Here is a 20,000-nt window from a genome sequence, read left to right on the forward strand (position 1 = left end):
CGCCTAATCTTGGTTTGCCTCATCACGGTGTTTCAAATCACGGTTCGCCTAATAAACTAAATGGTTCATGACAATGGACGGTCCTTATTATGTTTGTTTTTTTCTGTTTTTTCTTTCCTACAGTTGTTGGGCTGTGCCGTGGTGTATTGTATTTACATTTGTTTCTTTCCTTTCTTTTTTTTCTTTCTTTTTTTGTTTTGTTTTTTTGTTATCGCCCCTTGTCAAAATGGTTGTAGATGCTTTTGACATTAAATAATCATGTCATGTCATGCCTCTCTCTCTCTCTCTCTCTCTCTCTCTCTCATTTCCTGTTTATGTGTAAGTATTATGAAGAAATTCGAAAGAAATGCTCAATTTTCAACGGTGAAAACTTACAGAACATGAACCTTACCATTACGCTTTTGATAGATGATGAAGTAAGAATAAGATCACTAGTGAAATTTATCACCCTAGCTTGGGATTGTCGGAAAAAGAAATTATCTTCGGGAGCCTTATAGTTATCGAAAAAAAAAACCCCACTGTTACCCTGATACCAATTCCACAGTTTATAATTCTGAATGACTTTGTAGAAAGTTGGATGGTCGAGCTTTTTTTTTATATTTTCCTTTTCTAATCTTAACAATATGTTGTATTTTATGATTTTGCTGTTGTTGTTGTTGTTGTTTGTCGTTGATTTTCTTTTTACTCTTAGCAATGTGTCAATTTCTCTGTAAACCGTTGTTTTTCTTTTATTCCTTACATTGTCCCCCTTGCCAAAAGATAGTATTGTCAATGGCAATAAACAATGTCCGTGTCCGTGGGTGCGTGTGTGTGTGTGTGTGTGTGTCTGTCTGTCTGTCTGACAGCCTTGGAATTGTGCTGTTAGATCTAAAGATCAGACACTGTAAACCTGAAACTGCCATGTGCACTGTCTGTCCCACACCCATCCCCCTCGGTGAGAAATTGCCGTCCACTATCAGATGGCGAGACAGAGTTTGTTTGCTTGCTCTGGCATTTTGTGTGCGCACATTGTGTGTGTGTGGGAGGGGGGAGGGAGGTGTGTGTGTGTGTGTGGGTGGGTGTGAGTGTGTGTGTGTGTGTTTGTGTGTTTGTGTGTTTGGGTGTGTGTGTGGGGGGGGGGGGTTGTGGGGGGGTGGGTTGGTGGATGGGTGGGTGTGTGTGGGTGTTGACAGTATACCACATCTTGTTTGAATCCTTGTTCTTGCACCATCGAGATGATTTTGTGCAACTCCAGTCTGAAACAAATCCACGAGCTTTTTCAGATAAAGTTGTGTGTGTGTGTGTGTGTGTGTGTGTGTGTGTGTGTGTGTGTGTGTGTGTGTGAGGGAGATAGTGTGTGAGTGTGTGTGTGTGTGTGTGTGTGTGTGTGTGTGTGTGTGCGTGCGTGCGTGCGTGCATACGTGCCTGCGTGCGTGTGTGTGTGTCTGTGTCTGTGTGTCAGCGTCTGTGTCTGTGTTTCTTCTTCTTCCTCCTCTTCTTCTTCTTCTTCTTTTGAGATTCGTTACATATGACGAGCTCGTGCACGCTTTTGAGATGGAAGGTCAAGCAGGTATTGCATGGTCTCAGTAAGAGTGTCATTCGTTGGGTGCTTTTCGTCTGTTGAGACTGGATGTGGTTTTGAGGATGGTTGCAAAGGTTGTGTAAAAGTGGATGATCAGACGAAGAAAGGAAGAAAGAAAGAAGAAAAAAAAGAGAGTAGCGCTGCAGGTGTGTGCTTACTGCGAGCCGTGTGGGGATAGATAGAAAAGGAAGAAGTAGAGAGAACATCACGGGGGAAAAAACACGTGTGGAAAATAGGGAAATAAAGAGACAACGGAGGGAGAGAGAGAACGAACGAACGAACGAACGAACGAATGTTTTATTCAGATAATGCCAGATCCCCTAAGTGAAGGGGGGATTCATTGATAAATGATAATGAGAAAATGACATGACACAGTAAATCGACAATTCAGATCAACCAAAAATAGTTAACACAAATATTCAACAACATTCACGAGATAACTCTACGTAATCTCTTCAATGCTTCGTGTATATATATATCTATGGCTAAGTTATTCAGAGTACATTCCTGTCTTGAAGACATGAGTAAAATGAACCTAAAATTAGACGAATCTCTATAATATTTCGGTTGAATAAGTTTTTGTTTTGGGGAGAGAGAGAGAGAGAGAGAGAGGGACAGATGCAAACAGACGGACAAAAAGGCAGACTGGCAGAGATAGTGAACCAGAAGAAGAAAGAAAGAAAGAAAGATAAAACCGAGACAGTAAATAACATTCCTTCTCAATACCCCCCCCCCCTCCCCCCCCCGCCCCTTACCACCCCTAACTTCCCCCCCCCCAACCTCCCCAAACACACACACACGCCCCCCCCCCCAACCCCCATCCCTCTCCCGGCCCCCATTTCTGACCCAGGCAGAAAGTTGGCCTCACAAACAGCGAGGGAAGGGGGCGGGGGGGGGGGGGGGGGGGGTTGCAGCAATGGGTAGCTGCTGTATGAAAGGGAAAAAAAAATATATAGGAAGAAACAGACAGCAAGAGCGGTGCCTACTTCGGGGAGAGAGAGAGAGAGAGAGGAAGGGGGTTGGGGGTGGGGGTATCAGGATTGCGTGAAGGCGTTTCGTTCACTCCACTCCATATTGATCGAGCAGGCAATGGATAGGGGTGTCGTTGTTTTCCCGTGTAGACATACAGCACACACTCCTTCCGCCCCTCCATTTCTGTCCCGTGCTGCTTAATAAAAAGCAGTGTTCATTTCCTGCTGGTTTCCTCAACCCCACCCCCCTCACCGATCCTGCCAGGCATTTAATCCTCAGAAGCACCGATGACGTATCGTTGACGTGAACCATATTAAACGTTGTATAGATAGATAGATAGACAGATAGATACGTGAACGATATTCAATGTCGTATAGCTAGCTAGCTAGCTAGCTAGCTTGATAGATAGATAGATAGATATGTGAATGATGTTAAAAGTTTGACAGATAGATAGATACGTGAACGATGTTAAAAGCTTGATATACAGATAGATAAATAGATAGATACGTGAACGATGTTAAAAGCTTGATATAGATAGATAGATACGTGAACGATGTTAAAAGCTTGATAGATATGTGAACGATGTTCAAAGTTGGATAGATAGATAGATAGATGGTTAGATAGATAGATACCAGAACGTTATCAAAAGTTAGATAGATAGAGTGAACGATATTAAAATTTGGATAGATAGATAGATAGATGAGATGAAATAAAAAGTCAAATCTTTCTTTCTTCCTCCTCCCCTTCCTTCCTTTCTTCCGTCTTTCCTTCCTCTTTTTTCATTCTTTCTTTCTTTCTTCCTCCTCCCCTTCCTTCCTTCCGTCTTTCCTTCCTCTTTTTTCATTCTTTCTTTCTTTCTTCCTCCTCCCCTTCCTTCCTTCCTTTCTTCCGTCTTTCCTTCCTCTTTTTTCTTTCTTTCTTTCTTTCTTCCTCCTCGCCTTCCTTCCTTTCTTTCCTTCATTCTTTCCTACTTTTTCTTACCACTCAAGTGGAACGTTCATGATATTTATCTTTCTTCTATCCAGATCCATTAAAGGAGCGACAGAGCTTTCGAGCACGAAAACAACAACACCAATAACAACAGCAACAGCAACGACAACGACAACAACAGCAGCAACAGCAGCAACAAGAGCAGCGGCATCGCAGCAGCAGCAACAACAACAAAATCGAAGTCGAAGAAAAAGTACAAGAAAATTGAACTTCCTGTATTGGCCCATCGTCCACAATACTATTGATCGTGTAGTGGGTGATGTATCTTTGCTCTCCTTGGGTAAGGTCTGACCTCTGTCTGTGTGTCTGTCTGTCCGTCTGTCTCTCTCTCTCAATACTGCGGCTCTTCTGTTGCTGATTTTGTCATTCTACCCATCGCGTGCATCCTCTTGTTTAATGACATGAATGTGACCATGCATTCATTCCCATCAAGATCGGAGAAAACCAGTCATTTTGTTGTTAATTGTAATCTCTCTCTCTCTCTCTCTCTCTCTCTCACACACACACACACACACACACACACACACGTCGCACCCACTGCCACACCCAACGCCCCACCCCTTCCCCAGATCCTTTCCCCCACTTTCCATCTCTCTATGTCTCTGTGTGTGTGTGTGTGTAAGTTTGGAGAGAGAGAGAGCAAAATGAATAATGTGTTTGGTTGACAAAATGAATTACGGGTTTTGTCAACTGGCTAATTGACTGAAAAATCACAAATGAATCAACAAACCGGCGATTAAAGCGAAAGAGTGAAGGATAGACGAAAGGAGGGAAGGAAGGGAGGAAGGAAGGAAGAAAGAAACGAAGGAAGGAAGGGAGGGAGGGAAGAAGAAAGGAAGGGAGGAAGGAAGGGAGGGAGGAAGGAAGGAAGGAAGAAAGGGGGGGAGGGAGGAAGGAAGAAAGGAACGAAGGAAGGAAGGTAGGGAGGGAGGGAGGAAGGAAGGAAGAAAGGAACGAACGAACGAACAAACGAACGAAGGAAGGTAGGGAGGGAGGGAGGAAGGAAGGAAGGAAGAAAGGGGGGGAGGGAGGAAGGAAGGAAGGAAGAAGGGGGGGAGGGAGGAATGAAGGAAGGAAGGAAGAAAGGGGGGGAGGGAGGAAGGAAGGAAGGTAGGGAGGGAGGGAGGAAGGAAGGAAGAAAGGGGGGGAGGGAGGAAGGAAGAAAGGAAGGAAGGAACGAAGGAAGGAAGGGAGGGAGGGAGGAAGGAAGAAAGGAACGAACAAACGAACGAAGGAAGGGAGGGAGGGAGGGAGGGAGGAAGGAAGAAAGGAAGGAAGGAACGAAGGAAGGAAGGTAGGGAGGGAGGGAGGGAGGAAGGAAGAAAGGAACGAACGAACGAAGGTAGGGAGGGAGGGAGGAAGGAAGGAAGAAAGGAAGGAAGGGAGGAAGAAAGGAACGAACGAACGAAAGAAGGAAGGAAAGAAGGAACGAACGAACGAAGGAAGAAAGGAAGGAAGGACCCGACCTGACCGGATGACCGGGAGGACTGATTTTGTGGGAAATTGTTGTATTTTTGTTTGTTTGTTTGATTGTTTTTCAGTTGACGGTGAAAGACGAGGTAAGAGGTGTGTGTGTGTGTGTGTGTGTGTGTGTGTGTGTGTGTGTGTAGTCACATTTTGGTGTGTGTATGTAACATAGATGTAATGTTTTATGTTAACAAAAGCGTTTTTGTAAAGAAACCTAGAGCAGATTTTCTGGATAGTGTGCTATATAAGTATACATTATCATTATTATTAAGATACGAAAAGGGGAATAATTAAGGCGGAAATAATTTTTTTTTTCCCAACATTTTTTATTCAGACAAAGGTTTACAGATACAGAATTTATATGTTTTGTGCATTAGAAAGTATAGGGTAAGCATATAATTAAGTTCTAAGTACTGACAAATCTATAACAGCAAAACAATATATGTTCAATGTCAAAGTTCCAAGGTAGCATTGAAAAGCTTAATCTTGTATCAAACAGTTATAAAGTGCCCATTTTTCCACAAACTTGTTATATTCCATAGTTATGTTAAAGGCATACTTGTCTATTTCATATGCCTGTTTGAGGTCTTTTTTAAACATTTGTAATGTTGGTTTTACTTTGTTGATTCTACATTTGTATATATAGAATTTAGCTATCAATAAGATATATGAGAAACATTCATCAGTTTTCATTTTGTTATGTCCAAAAAGCACCAGTGTGTCGTTCAGGTTAAGTCTATCACAATGTAAACACTTTTCTTTTAAATATCTCACAAACTCCTTCCAAAAATGTTGTACATGGTTACATTCCCATAAATAATGCAGAATTGTATCTCTTTCTTCCTTACAAAAATTACACATATTATGTGGGAGTATTCCCATCTTCATCAAAACCGAATTTGTCACAAGAATATGGTAATTAATTTTCATCTGGAACCATTTCAACCTTATTTCATGGATTTTTTTTGTATTGAAAAAAATGTTTTTCCAATCAAGCTTGTTTTCAAAAATCAAGTCCCAATTTTTACAGGCATTTGGCTTTTCTGGTTTTCCAATTATTATTTCGTAGAAACATTTCGTTCCTCTTGGGGCCTTTATCAGTGCAGTGTATGCTTTATTAAAACTGATTCCATTGTGATCATTGTTTTCAAATGTTATGTTTTTTTCTCTTAAATAATTTTGTTTTGTTGTCTTTGTATGTTTGTTTGTTTTCCAGTTGACGGTGTAGCCTAAGACGGAGTAAGAAGATAAGAAAAAAAAAAGCAAAAGGAAAATGAAGGCGGAGATGAAGTTGAACCTCCTGTTTCTGCTTGTGGAACTTCTCAGAGGTGAGTCACTACTGTTTCGCTCCATACTCTAAAACTGATCAGGACATGCAGGCGGTGCAGTGGCGTCATAACGTGTGTCTGTGTGTGTGTTTTGTTTTTATTCTGTGTGTGTGCGCGCGAGCGTGTGTGTATGTGTGTGTGTGTGTGTGTGTGTGTGTGTTTATGTGAGTGTGTGTGTATGCGTGCGTGTGTTTGTGTGTTTATGTGAGTGAGTGTGTGTGCGTTTTGTTTTTATTGTGTGTGTGTGTGTGGCAGAGAAAGAGAGACGAGACAGACAGACAGTGAGACAGACATAGATAAAACAGACAGTCAGACACTGAGAACAACAGACATGGCGACAAACAGGCAGACACAGAGCGTTCGTGTGCAGTGTGTGTGTGTGTGTGTGTGTGTGTCTTTCTCTGTCTCTGGACCTTGCAATTGGAATGAACTTCCTCTTTCGCTTCGTCAAGTCTCCACACTCAGCTCTTTCAAGTCTGGCCTTAAAACCCACCTCTTCCCAAAATAGCCTCCCTTCCCTGCCTCTTCCTTGTCTTTTTAGGTTGTTTTTTTTCAGTTTTAGAGTTATGCTTGCGTGAGAATGACTGGTGCGAAAGCGCTTTGATTTGTTTATGCACAAGATTTAGCGCTATATAAGTACCATTATTATTATTATTATTATGACGTATCTCTATAATGACGTCGAGTTCAGAATGAATCCAGCTAGCTCGCCTGACTTCAACCGCCCCCCACCCCACCCCCTCCCCCCCTTTTTTTTAACCCTCATACCCTCTGCCTTTTCTCCCTCTCTCTCACTCCCTCCCTGACTGAGAATTAGATATATGTATGTATGTATACACGCACACACGCACACACAGCACGCGCGTTTCTGTCTGACCGACAGCAGTGAGAGGAAGCAGCCACGGGAGCGCAGGGTGCGAGGAAGGATGGCTGAACTACGGCCACTTCTGCTACTACTTCGGCGTCAGCGACAGCAGCAGCAGCAGCAGCAGCAGCAGCTACCAGCAGTCCCGCCAGGACTGTGAGGGTCTGGATGCCCGTCTGGCCAGCCTCTGGACCCGTGAGGAAAGGACCTTCGTCACGGACACCCTGTGGCAGGTGAGAGACGAAACGAAATGAAATGAAACGAAACGAAACAAAAACGAAACGTATTATAATACGTCATCACTACGATGACGTATCTCTATAATGACGTCGAGTTCAGAATGAATCCTGCTCGCCTTCCTTAAACCCCCCCCCCCCCCCCTTTTTTTTTTTTTTTAAACCCTCACACCCCCTGCCGAAACGAAACGAATCGAAACAAAAACGAAACGTATTATAATACGTCATCACTACGATGACGTATCTCTATAATGACGTCGAGTTCAGAATGAATCCAGCTCGCCTTCCCCCCCCCCCCCCCACCCCCCCCCTCCCCCCCCCTTTTTTTTTTTAACCCTCATACCCCCTGCCGAAACGAAACGAATTAAAAACGAAACGTATTGTAACACGTCATCACTACGATGACGTATCTCTATAATGACGTCGAGTTCAGAATAAATCCAGCTCGCCTTCCTTCAACCTCCCCCCCTACCCCCACCCCCCACCCCTTGCCCGTCTGGCCAGCCTCTGGATCCATGAGGAAAGGACCTTCGTCACGGACACCCTGTGGCAGGTTAGAGACGAAACGAAACGAAACGAAATGAAATGAAACGAAACGAAACGAAATGTATTATAACACGTCATCACTATGATGACGTATCTCTATAATGACGTCGAGTTCAGAATGAATCCAGCTGGCCTTCCTTCAACCTCCCCCCCCCCCCTTTTTTTTTTTTTTTTTTAACCTTCATACCCCTGCAGAAACGAAACGAAACGAAACGAAACAAAAACGAAACGTATTATAACACGTCATCACTACGATGACGTATCTCTATAATGACGTCGAGTTCAGAATGAATCCAGCTCGCCTTCCTTCAACCTCCCCCCCCCCCCCCCCCCCCCCCCCCCCACCCCTTGCCCGTCTGGCCAGCCTCTGGACCCGTGAGGAAAGGACCTTCGTCACGGACACCCTGTGGCAGGTGAGAGACGAAACGAAACGAAACGAAATGAAATGGAACGAAACGAAACGAAACAAAAACAGAAACGAAACGAAACGAAATCTTATTTTTACCAGGGAAATGAAATAAGCAATTGATATGTTGATGTTGTTTTGTTGTTGTTGTTGTTGTTTTCACTCAGCCCTTGGGCATAAGAAAAGAGACGAACAAAGCAAAACAAACAAACACAGAAACAAAAGCAAAAGCCATTGACAAGAAAATGTTTTGGAGACAAATATCTCTGGCCTCTCAAGTTTCTCCCTTCCCCCACCACCCGCATGACCCCTCACTCTCGCTCGCTCTTTCGCTCCCTCTTTCCTTCAGACCCCCTCTCCACTCTCTCTACTTCATCTGCCCTCTCCCCCTCCTCTCTCTCTCTCTCTCTCTCTGTCACCATTTTCAATACAGCTCCAGCGCAGAGAAAACGTTTGTTCGGCATACTAATGACAGAAAATGAAGATATGATACTTTCGCTTGCAAAATATGTACCTGAGGCAATAAATATACGGAAAACGTCCATCATCGGTCCAAATACTCATTAGTCAATTAAAAATTAGTATGGCTTCTATGAGAAAAAAGCATAGATAAAAAAAAAAAAAGGAAGGGCTACATTTCGACGGTCAATCTCTACATTGTAATTATTTGATGTGTTCGTATTGATATGATGTGTATCGATGTTACATGCGTAAATATTTTTATATGATTTATCTGTACTTTGTTTTCTGTGTACTGTCCAAACCTTGGAGACTTACGACTGAAAAAAAGGCAAAATTACCCCCTGTCACGTGAACTTTTAAGCTAATGACAATATGCCAAAGTGTCGCAAATCTCTTATAAGTTTATGTTGTTTCAATTCTGGGTTGTTGTTGTTTTTTTTTGTTGTTGTTGTTGTTTTCTGTTCCATTTCATCTGTTTGCACCATTTTGTTCTTATTTGTACCTACTATGTCACCAGAGCTTTTCAGCTAATGACATTAAACATTTCAGTGTTCTCTCTCTCTCTCTCTCTCTCTCTCTCTCTCTTTCCCTACACTATCAGCCCAGCGTCGGCGCGGACCAGTTCGCCTGGTTCGGGCTGCACGGAACGCCCGCCAACGCCTGGGCCTACGAGGACAACTCTGACGTCATCATGGGCGAGGGCGTGCTGACGTCATCGGGAGGGGAGCCGGCCGACAGGACCAACAAGTGCGGCGCTTTCACGGGCACCGGCAGCCTGGCCTTCCTGGACTGTCAGGGGATCCACGCCCAGGGCTTCATCTGCAAGAAAGGTAGCCATGTATATATATACATAGCACTGTATTGTATTGTATTGTATTGTATTGTATTGTATTGTATTGTGATTTTTTTTTTGGGGGGGGGGGGTATTTTTTACTTTTTTTTTTTTTTTTTTTTTTTTTCCTCAAGGCCTGACGAAGCGCGTTGGGTCAGGCATCTGCTTGTCCGATGTGGTGTACCGTATATTGACTTGACTGAACGCAGTGACGCCTCCTTGAGCTACTGATACTGATACATAGCACTGTATTGTATTGTATTGTATTGTATTGTATTGTATTGTATTGTATAAGTCTTTTTGTCACAACAGATTCCTTCGTGTGAAATTCGGGCTGCTGTCCTCCAGGGAGAGTGTGTCGCAACACTGAAAGCGCCACCGTTTTTGTTTTTGTTTTTTATTTATTTTTTAAAATTCATTCTGCAGTTTTATTTGTTTTTTCCTATCGAAGTGAATTTTTCTACAGTGCTTTTGCCAGGGACAACCCTTTTGCTGCCGTCAGTGGGTTCTTTTACGTGCGCAAAGTGCATGCTGCACACGGGACCTCGGTTTATCGTCTCATCCAAATGACTAGCCTCCAGACCACCACCCAAGGTCTAGTGAAGGGGAGAGGGGTGGGACGGGGGGGGGGTGGGGGGAATATTTGGCGACTATTGGATTCGAACCAGTGTTGCTCAGATTGTCTCGTTTCCTAAGCGGACGCGTTACCACTTGGCCAACGCTCCACTATATATAGCTATGATATTTATATAGCTACACTAGTGAAGTGAGGAGGCGAGGGATTGGTGCGGGACAACGGAGAGGAGGGGAGGGGAGATGAGCTGGGGGGGGGGGGGGCAGGGGGGTTGATAAGGAGATGGAGGTGTGACGGAGGCAATCACCTGCATTACTAATAGTATGATGGTCAGTCGTGTCCGACTATGACCATCAGAACAGCTGAGAGGAGGAGGCAACTACTGTCGGTCCCACGCTATCTGGCCTAGAATTTGATCATGGTGGAGAGTGTCTTGCCCACTGTTACTAACCTGTAAATGATATACATCTCTGCCCACTGTTACTAACCTGTAAATGATATACATCTCTGCCCACTGTTACTGACCTGTAAATGATATACATCTCTGCTCACTGTTACTAACCTGTAAATGAGATACATCTCTGCCCACTGTTACTAACCTGTAAATGATATACATCTCTGCCCACTGTTACTAACCTGTAAATGATATACATCTCGATCAGTTGGTGGGGTGGGGTGGGGTGGGGCGCGGTGCGGTGAAGGGATTGAGTGGGACTGATGGAGTGTTTGTTGAGAACGTGTGTCAAATGTGGGATGGATGTTCAGTACTGTCAGTAGGGGAGGTTGTGCGGAGGAGGGGGTGAGTTGGGGTGGCTGGGTGGGTGCCGTGGTGGTTGGGTGGGAGCGTATGTCATTGTGGCTGCACGTGTTGTTGTCAGTTCGTGTGTGGTTTAGTGGGGTGGGAAGTGTGACTGATGTGGGTGTTTGTGTGTCGGTAGATGGGATGCGTTAGGCAGGGGTGGTTAGGAGGATGAGTTGTAGGTGTGTTTTTTTATATGTGTGTGTGTGTGTGTGTGTGTGTGTGTGTGTGTGCCAGAGAGAGAGAGAGAGAACATGTGCATATGTAGAGTGAAAAATGTACACTTGTAAGGACATGATAGTATAGATAGCCTGATTGACAGACCGGCATAAAAGACAGACAGGTAGACATACAGAATACAGACAGGCATACGGTAGACGAACACGCAGACATGCAGGCAGACAGACAGACATACCGACGGACCGACCGACCCGGACAGATAGATACTGATCGATAGATAGATACATACAGAGGGACAGACAGGTAGGCACTGAAGGCAAACAGTCGAATGAATAAACACGCAAATCCCTCTCTGTCAATGAGCCAGTCAGGCAAATCGATATGTCAATCAATAAATCTGCATTAATTGAACATTAAAAAAAAAATCTAATGTTTTCTGCCAGCCCTGCCCAGGGTCTTTGCTACCAGCGACCTGCTGAACCACACACTTCTTCCCGACGCTCCCACACCGCCTAGAGGGGCGCAACTCTTCGAGCGCGTGTGGCCTCCCTTGCTGCTCACCTTCCCAAATCTGGCGGACTACTTGGCGGAGGACGACGCCGATTCGGAGACGGGTTGCGCCTTCCGCTGTTACAACGTCCACGGCTGCAAAGCGTTCCAGGTCACGTGCATCACTTCGGACATGTGCAAGAGTGTCACGTGCACGTTTTACAAGTAAACGTGTTGGCTTGGCATGGGGAAACAGCTTCTGTTTCAATTTGTGTGTGTGTAACAGCTGTAGTAAGATAATGAATAAGCATGTCAACAAATGAGTGAATAAATACATAAATAAATAAATAAATAAATAAATAAGCAGACTATTTGCTCTTTGATTTTCCGGTAACTAAAAGATGGGAGCACACAAGAAGTACACGGTCTAAACAGATCACATCTGACTTTCGATGGTCTTTGAACTGATTTATTCAGACATTGTTTTGGGAAGCCGCGTCAGTTCAACTGACAAATTGATTGTTCAACATTTTCAAGAAAGAAGAAAGAAAGGCAAATATAGTGATAATCAGCGTTGACTTGTATATTGCATCTGACTTAAGATTCATATGAATGAAGGCGGATTAAAGGAACAAAAAAAGAAACGATCCAATGGCTAAAAAAAAAAAATATATATATATATATAAAAAGAGCACAATAAAATAAAATAAGATGGACGTTTCGTAGTGACACGACAGTAAGACAGAAGGACAGACAGGGGGTATTACAGCTGTTCAAAAGTATGAAGGATAAGCAAGAAATCCTTTCCATCACGTCAGTTTATTATCTTGACCCCCACCTATGAACAGCTTAACCTTGATTAATTAAGAAGCTGCAGCTGATACGTTGCTGATGTCAAATCTCCATTATTGTGAGGCTGTATCACAATCCTCTTAAAGATGATTAGCTAAATGTCTCTGAAGAAATAAGTGATTTCGTATTATGGTGATGATTATGTGTCTCTCTTGGCCGAGGCAGACAATGCCATTGTTGTGTCATCTGTGGATTTTCAGGGGAGTGCAGACGGAAGGGCAAGGACTGGCAGGAGGTCCAGAAGATCATTTACTGGGACATAGGGACGTTGCTGTGGGTCACCAAACATCACAGCAGTGTGTCATTGGTGGTGATCATGTTCCAGTATCGCTGATCGATGTTCACTTCGATCCGGTGTTATATGATTTGCTGCATGCCTGTCTGTATGTTGCTGGTCTTGAAGATGTTTCTTTCGGCGGCCCTAGTTGGCACTGGTTTTACCAGCTGTCTATGGAACCAGCATCTTGGAATTAGCGCTCCTCCTTGTTTTGCATATGGCATGGCCAGAACAGCTGAACTGCCTGGAATGACTTTTAGTGCTTGAGTTGCTCTCATTCTGTTGAGGACATCTTGATCAGTGATTAGATCCTTGGAGGTGATGAGCACATTGTGATATCAGACACTGAGCGTGAAGATGTCTCTGCTCTTTCATAAATGTCTGGTTCAAAGTGCATGTTGTACTAGTATATCGCATACATAACATTTCATGGCCACAACATTATAATCTTATGTTTGGTAGAGCGACAGACGCCACTGTATTGCGAAGCCTTAGTTTAGAGACTCCTTTTGTTCTTGGTTAACTCTAAATCCTTGATGGGGCCTGTCTGTTGAGTGGTCCGTTACAAGATATGGCAAGTGCTGCTGAATTGTCGAAAGTTCTCCGTGTTGTTCACTGTGTGCCTGGATGTTGATGAGTTGATGCCAAAGTGTAAAACTGTGTGGGAAGTGGTTTCTGGGAGGTTCTGATTTAGAATGTAAAGCCCAATAACTTCAAAAATAATACAGGGGGAGGGGGCTAGGAGTATGGTTCCCGACTCTGCTACAAAGCTAATATCTTGTGTCTCTTACAAGGGGAAAGTCAGCGACGGTCATCGTTTTGGTCCTCAGGGGACTCGTCAGGCTTGCGATTCCTGCTTGTACTGCATGGAGAGTCTGGAACACGTGCATGCAGCAGCTGCCAAAATCTTAAGAACGTACACTGGAGAAATTTCATCTAAACTATGCATAAGTGCCATGTATGAGACTTTTTTTTTTTTTTTTTTTTTTTTTTTTTTTGAAACAAAGAAGTAAAACATTCCCACGAAAGGAGCAGTGAAAGTTCTTCATATTTTTATGTGCGAATACTTGAAAATAGAAGAAGAAAGCATACTTGCTCGCAATTCCCAGTGATATCTCCCATGACAAAGTCACTGCTTGCCGCTGTGGGTGCAGTCTCACTTTGTACCTCTTTGTGATGGACCCAGAGCGAAACTGAGCGTCGTTTGAAGTTTTGGAATTTAGTAGAATTTGTTCTTGTTCTTTTAACAGCATAATTTCCACTTCTGCCCCTTACTTAAAGCTGGTTTAAAACACCAGGAGCCAACAGGAATGACTGGATAGAGTCTACAGGAGCTCCGTTTATTTTTCTTCTCTGGAATAACCTGCGAATGGTTCTCTGGGCATCGAGGTACTATTGTCATCGAGTGATAAGAGTTTCACTTATGATCATCTCTACTCTGCGCATCGAAATACTAACTAACTAAATGACTCGTTGATTACATTCCTAACTTACAAGCAATGTAGCAAATGAAACAGACCAACTAATTAACAAATCCTGACACTGTCTTTACCATCTTGCCACGAATAGACAAACCGGTGAGAAGAACGACAACTCTACTAATGGTGAAAATAATAATGGCTGAAGATGTATTGAAAAAAAAAAAAAAGATGCCATAACCAAACGTTGGGATTACAGCTATTTCGATCGAATGTCGTATAACCGTTATGTCGCACTTTGATGATGATGATAACAATAATAACAATGATAATGATAACAGCTGCTGTTCCGGACAGCGCAAATCGCCATATTCCGGCGCCGTCGGTTTTTCGATATGTGTGTACAATGATATTCCCTTTCCTGTATGGATGAAACGTGATATGTAAAAGCTATATAAACACCTTCAAATATGATGGCTTGTCTGAAGCACTTTGGATAGATATATGACCTTTTCAGGTGACAATGGCCACGAGTTAACTCACTCAGTACGGCCTGTCCTCTCTTCTCCTCTACACAGACCCCTCGGATGTCCAGTGGGTGTCTGAATGACCCAGCCTTTAGCTTCCGTCGTCAGAATTGTGGTATTCTTTGTCAGCATTCACCTCTTCAGTATAAGAGCCTTCCGCTTGCAATATTTTGATGGTGGTAATTGGGGTGAAACGCTGTAAACGTCTTCTCTTTTGCCTTTCGTATGGATAGAGTTAATTAAGATCACTGAAGCACTGTTCGGGCGTGCATCACATTATTTGGAAAACCCTCTGCACGTGCTTGTTGTCTGTCGCATAGAGAAAGATGATGATTGATGATATGAAAATGGTTTTGGCTCCATTTCTTCAGAAAATTGAATCAATTTTTTGTTACTTGATCTTGAAGGACAATACTTGAGATTAAGTCTTGTTACACTGGCTGTACGAGTTGTTTTTTTGTTTTTGTTTTTGTTTTTATTGAAGACAAGCTAGGAATGTATCTTGATGCTTTGTGAACCATCACAATTTGAACAACACCCCCCCCCCCCCTTTTTTTTTTCTTTGATATTAGTGTTATTATTGTCTTGGAATGGGGAACAAACAGGAAGACAAAGATCAATTTCTTTATCATTCTTTGCTTTTGTGTGTTTGATATCAATGTTTGTTTTGTGTTTTGTTCTTATTTTACTAATACACGAATTAAGTTGTTTTTGAAATGCAGATTTGAAAAAAAAGGTGTGTGTACAGCCGTTTTGAAATTTTGTAAGGTATAGAAAATAATCATGTTTTGTATGTATGCAAAATCAACAGATGACACTCTTTTAAATTGTATTAAAACTGTTGATTTTTACCGTGGCAGATACGCAGGATTTTATTTTGTCAAGACAACAAAAAATAAGAAAGATAGTGTACAGAAGAAATAAATGAGTATACCGCATACATCCAGACTACGTTAGCTCACAATGCTTGGGGAGTGTTGGAGAGTGGGGGGGTGGGGGGGGGGGGCCGGGGATGTAGGGGGGCGGATGAAAGAAAAAAGAAAAGAAAAAACGCTTTACAACCTAACAATATCGTTTACAAACTATGACAACTACATGTCCATAAACTACCTGTGCACCTTATATACACACACGCGCGCACGCACACTCCGCATTCACGCAGAGGGAATAGAGGCCGGAAGATCCTATGGTTATGTTGATACTATACATTGTCGAATAAGGTCCAGATTTTATCTGGAGTATTGACCTTAAAACGGGCCACCTCTTTCCAAAATAGCCTCCCTTGCCTGCCCTTCCTTGTCTTTAGTTTCTACAGTTTCAGAGTCATGCATGCGTGTGAATGACTGGTGCGAAAGCGCTTTGGTTTGTCTCTGCACAAGATTCAGCGCTACATAAATACCATTGTTATTATTATTATTATTCCATGAAAAACTACACTCAGAAACAAGTAGGCTAAATAATGTTCATGTTATGTCAGCTATGCCACCATGAGTATCATTGCAAGCTGCAATGCTTGTCTTAAGTTTCAGTATTAACTGTAATGATTGTCAGCGAAATCATCCTGTTTGTCGCCCACATAATCATAATTATTAAAATTACAGGAAAACTGTAGCCTCATCTTGCGTGTGTGTGTGCGTGTGTGTGTGTGTGCGGCGTGCGTGCGTGCGTGTGTGTCAGTGTGTGTGCCAATGTGTGCACGCACGCACAAAACACTGCGGAATTTTATGCATTTGATCGGATCATACAACTGCAGTATTTGTGCGGCTGATAAGTAAACATTAAAAGAAAGTGATTGAATCAAAATGCATTAGCTAATGACTGACAAAAAACATTAAAATCTCTCTCTCTCTCTCTCTCTCTCTCTCTCTCTCTCTCTCTCTCTCTCACGCCGCCAAGCATGCATGACTGACATAGACAGGCACACTCGGACAGACAGACAGACAGACAGACAAACACACACACACACACACACACACACACACACACACACACACACACACACACATCCATGTTCACTGAGATTGATAGTAGCCTATATTATGTAGTAGCGTAAAGTAGCGTACAGATCAGTCGAGTCGATTTCAGTGGATCACGACTGAGGAGCTGCTCGATCTGCCGGACTGATTTGAACCCTGACACCAGGAAGTAACACTGACACTAATTATTGCTCCAGCATAATCCCCTGGCCTTACATTTCAAGTGGTTCGGGGATCCGATTTGCCGGATTTCACTGTCATGGTAACGGCAAAATTAATTGTAGGCTACCGTTTTGTCAGTCTTCAAACAGCGGCCACAAAGATATTTTTTTGGGGAAAAAAGAAGAAATGAAAAAAAAAAAAAACCCGAAAAAAAAAACAAAAAAAAAACCCCACCCGAGACCAGCACGGCAACCATAACAGCAAAACGCACGAGGCCGCCGCTCCAAGAGTAGCCCTACTGACTTGCAAAAGAACAGGCATCTGAAATTGAGACCACACTTTCCGACGATGTGTACATAATGCTAGTCATTTATATATATTTCCTTCTGCTTTTCATCTCATCTGGATTAGTCAATAGGATGGCATCCATGCAGATCAATTTCTTCGCCGTTCACAGACTGTGGTATTTGCAAATATACCGCTCATTTCAAGTCAGTTGTACAGTAGACGATCAGTCGCCGGTGAGCAATTAATATGCGTTGAGTGTGTGCCAGTGTGTGCGTGCGTGCGCGCGCGCGCGCGTGTGTGTGTCAGTGTGTGTGTTGAGCTGTGTGTGTGTGTGTGTGTGTGTGTCAGTGTGTGTGTGTGTGTGTGTGTGTGTGTGTGCCGTGTGGACGGTGTGTGCCCAGCGATGCCGGTGTGTGTATCAGTGTGTGTGTGTGTGTGTGTGTGTGTGTGTGTTTTATCTTCAGTTTAACGTCTATTCACTATAAGTGTTTTTAGACGGAAAGGAGTAAAGAAGTGTATAAAGGAAAGGGAATGCATGTGAATATTAGTGTAAAAAAAAAAAAAAAAAAAAAAAAAAAAAAAAAAAAATCATGTTATGTAACAGAGGAAAAGTATATTATAAGAAAAAGGTCTAAAGAGATTGTGGTGTGTATTGAATGAGGTGTCATGGGAAGGAGAATATGTATATGCATATCAACAAGTATTAACCTATAACAATGTAAATATAAATAACAACATTAATTATAACACATCAAAGGAGGATACCAACTGGACTGGAGTTTAAAATTTCCGAAAACATTCTAAGCAATGAATAATCATTCAAAATCTTTTCAGTGGCTAATGAAATATTGGAAGAAAAGTCATCAACTACATCTTTAGGAATTAACGGTCTTATGCTCGGACAATGAATGAGTAGATGACTTACAGTTATTTGCTTACCGCATATACATTTTATATTTTTAGAAAATTTTGTACGAAAGGCATTTAAACGAATTCTATACATTAGACTTGTAATTTGTCTTGAATGTGCTGCTGGTGTCAAATTTAGAAAATGTTTGGGATTAGCTGCATTCTTTGTGTTTACACAACATTGGTAATATTGATTATTTGAATCTATAAGTAATTTCTTAAATCGATTTCTAGAGACATTTTCTATACAACTAATGTATTCATGTAGATCTAACTGGATGTCAAGTTGTATTGCGCCTTCGAAATTACGTGCTGCTCTTCTAGCTGCTTGGTCTACCCACTCATTTGAAGATATTCCACAGTGCGAAGGTACCCAACAGAAAGTTAATTTAATGCCCTGTTTTGTCAGTTGGTGAATAATATGTTTTATTTCCATTGTCATCTCTATTCGCTTCTTTGAATTTGGAGATTCTATAGCTTTTAATACTGACTTCGAGTCTACACATAATAGAATTTCACTGACAGTTTTCGGAATGTCTGAAATATAATTTAAGGCCATAAGTATGGCTATAAGTTCAGCTGTGAAAATGGAATATTGTCTACCAATATAGTATAATTTTTCTAATCTAAATGAAGGAATTACAAAAGCCGCTCCTGAATTACCATCTTCTAGAACAGATCCGTCTGTGTATATTTTTAGATAATTAGAATATTGATTTTCTATATGGGAGAGCACTTCAGGTTTTAACAAAAATGGTGACTGGTTCTTGGATAAATCTGTATAATCCATGTCAAAGGTAGCTTTACACTGCTCCCATTCAGGGACTGGTGAAAAAGTAGGTATTTTTGCAATTATGTGTGTGTGTGTGTGTGTGAGTGTGTGTGTGTGTGTCTGTGTCTGTCAGTGTGTGTGTGTGTGTGTGTGTGTGTGTGTGTGTGTGCTGTCGTGTGTGTGTGTGCTGTCGTGTGTGTGTGTGTGTGTGTGTGTGTGTGTGTGTGTGTGTGTTGTCTTCAGTTTAACGTGTTTCCACTTGAAGTGATATTAGACGGAAAAAAAAAAGTTGGGGTAGGGGTTGTGGGAAGGGCAGGGGTAAAAGTATGTGTATGTGTTGAGGCCAGTGAATAGGGAGAGACAACGCTAGGGAAAATGGAAACGTTATAAACGCTAACATCAAACAACTATAACAAATGTCTTATAGGGCATGACTACGCAGCAAAACTTCTGCAATAACAAATAACATATTATTTTGTCAGTGCGCGCGCGCCGGTGTGTGTGTGTGCTGTTGTTGTTTCAAGTTGTTTTATTCTGTTTTGTTTTGTTTCGACGGTATTTAACAGCGCCGCGTGGTGCCAATCGCACCGTAGTTCGATCACTGAGACTCTAATTTACTTGCAGTGGCTTATCAATTCGTGGTTGAATTCAAGAGCAACATGCGTTTTGTAGTGAAATTGGGATTTAATGCATTGTTTGATATATAGGAACTCTGAACCGGTGGAACAATGATCGGTAGACCAGGAAGAAGAAAGACTATGATCCGTGATCAAACAAAAGAACTACACACACACACACACACACACACACACACACAAACTCACACACACGTTTTCGATTTTCCCGATTCTATAGATAGATCACACGTTTCTTGCTTCTTTCACTTTCTGTCACTTCTCCTTTGTAAATTATGGCGGTTCTTGCATCGATTCGCAAAGTTTTCAGCAGTAGCAGTGGTTATGATAGTTGTTTATAAGTGTGTGCCTGTCAGCAAATCAGGTGAGAGGTCACTGAATGACGTACGCACACCGGTAGCTTATCACGCCATTGTGACATACATGCAAGCTAGTGATGTTCGGCACGGGTGGCCAAAAATAGTCACTTAAACGGAG

At 42.5% G+C, this 20,000-nt stretch overlaps 2 protein-coding genes across 6 annotated transcripts in view; both read left to right on the top strand.

Annotated features, from left to right (window-relative positions):
• Positions 1-3,567: 3,567 nt before the first annotated feature.
• LOC143294812 (uncharacterized) lies at positions 3,568-15,747 on the top strand. Of its 2 annotated transcripts, none has more exons than XM_076606307.1 (5): positions 3,568-3,803; positions 6,207-6,318; positions 7,202-7,416; positions 9,435-9,663; positions 11,662-15,747. In XM_076606307.1, the coding sequence occupies exons 2-5, from the start codon at positions 6,264-6,266 to the stop codon at positions 11,934-11,936; spliced, it is 774 nt and encodes a 257-aa protein (XP_076462422.1). In that variant the 5' UTR covers positions 3,568-3,803; positions 6,207-6,263; the 3' UTR covers positions 11,937-15,747. The 2 variants fall into 2 exon arrangements, with proteins under 2 accessions (XP_076462422.1, XP_076462423.1); XM_076606308.1 differs by having other exon boundaries at positions 3,568-3,775.
• A 4,194-nt stretch (positions 15,748-19,941) lies between these two features.
• The window catches only part of LOC143294768 (inositol hexakisphosphate kinase 3-like), a 28,388-nt gene continuing 28,329 nt past the window's right edge, over positions 19,942-20,000 (top strand). For 2 of the 4 annotated variants that reach the window (XM_076606240.1, XM_076606245.1), the window contains exon 1: positions 19,942-20,000. This exon is cut by the window's right edge. The gene's annotated coding sequence lies outside the window, so the exon portion shown is untranslated. The other 2 variants (XM_076606243.1, XM_076606241.1) reach the window with 2 other exon arrangements.

This window comes from Babylonia areolata, chromosome 20 (genome assembly GCF_041734735.1).
Source record: "Babylonia areolata isolate BAREFJ2019XMU chromosome 20, ASM4173473v1, whole genome shotgun sequence".
NCBI classification, from domain to species: domain Eukaryota; kingdom Metazoa; phylum Mollusca; class Gastropoda; order Neogastropoda; family Buccinidae; genus Babylonia; species Babylonia areolata.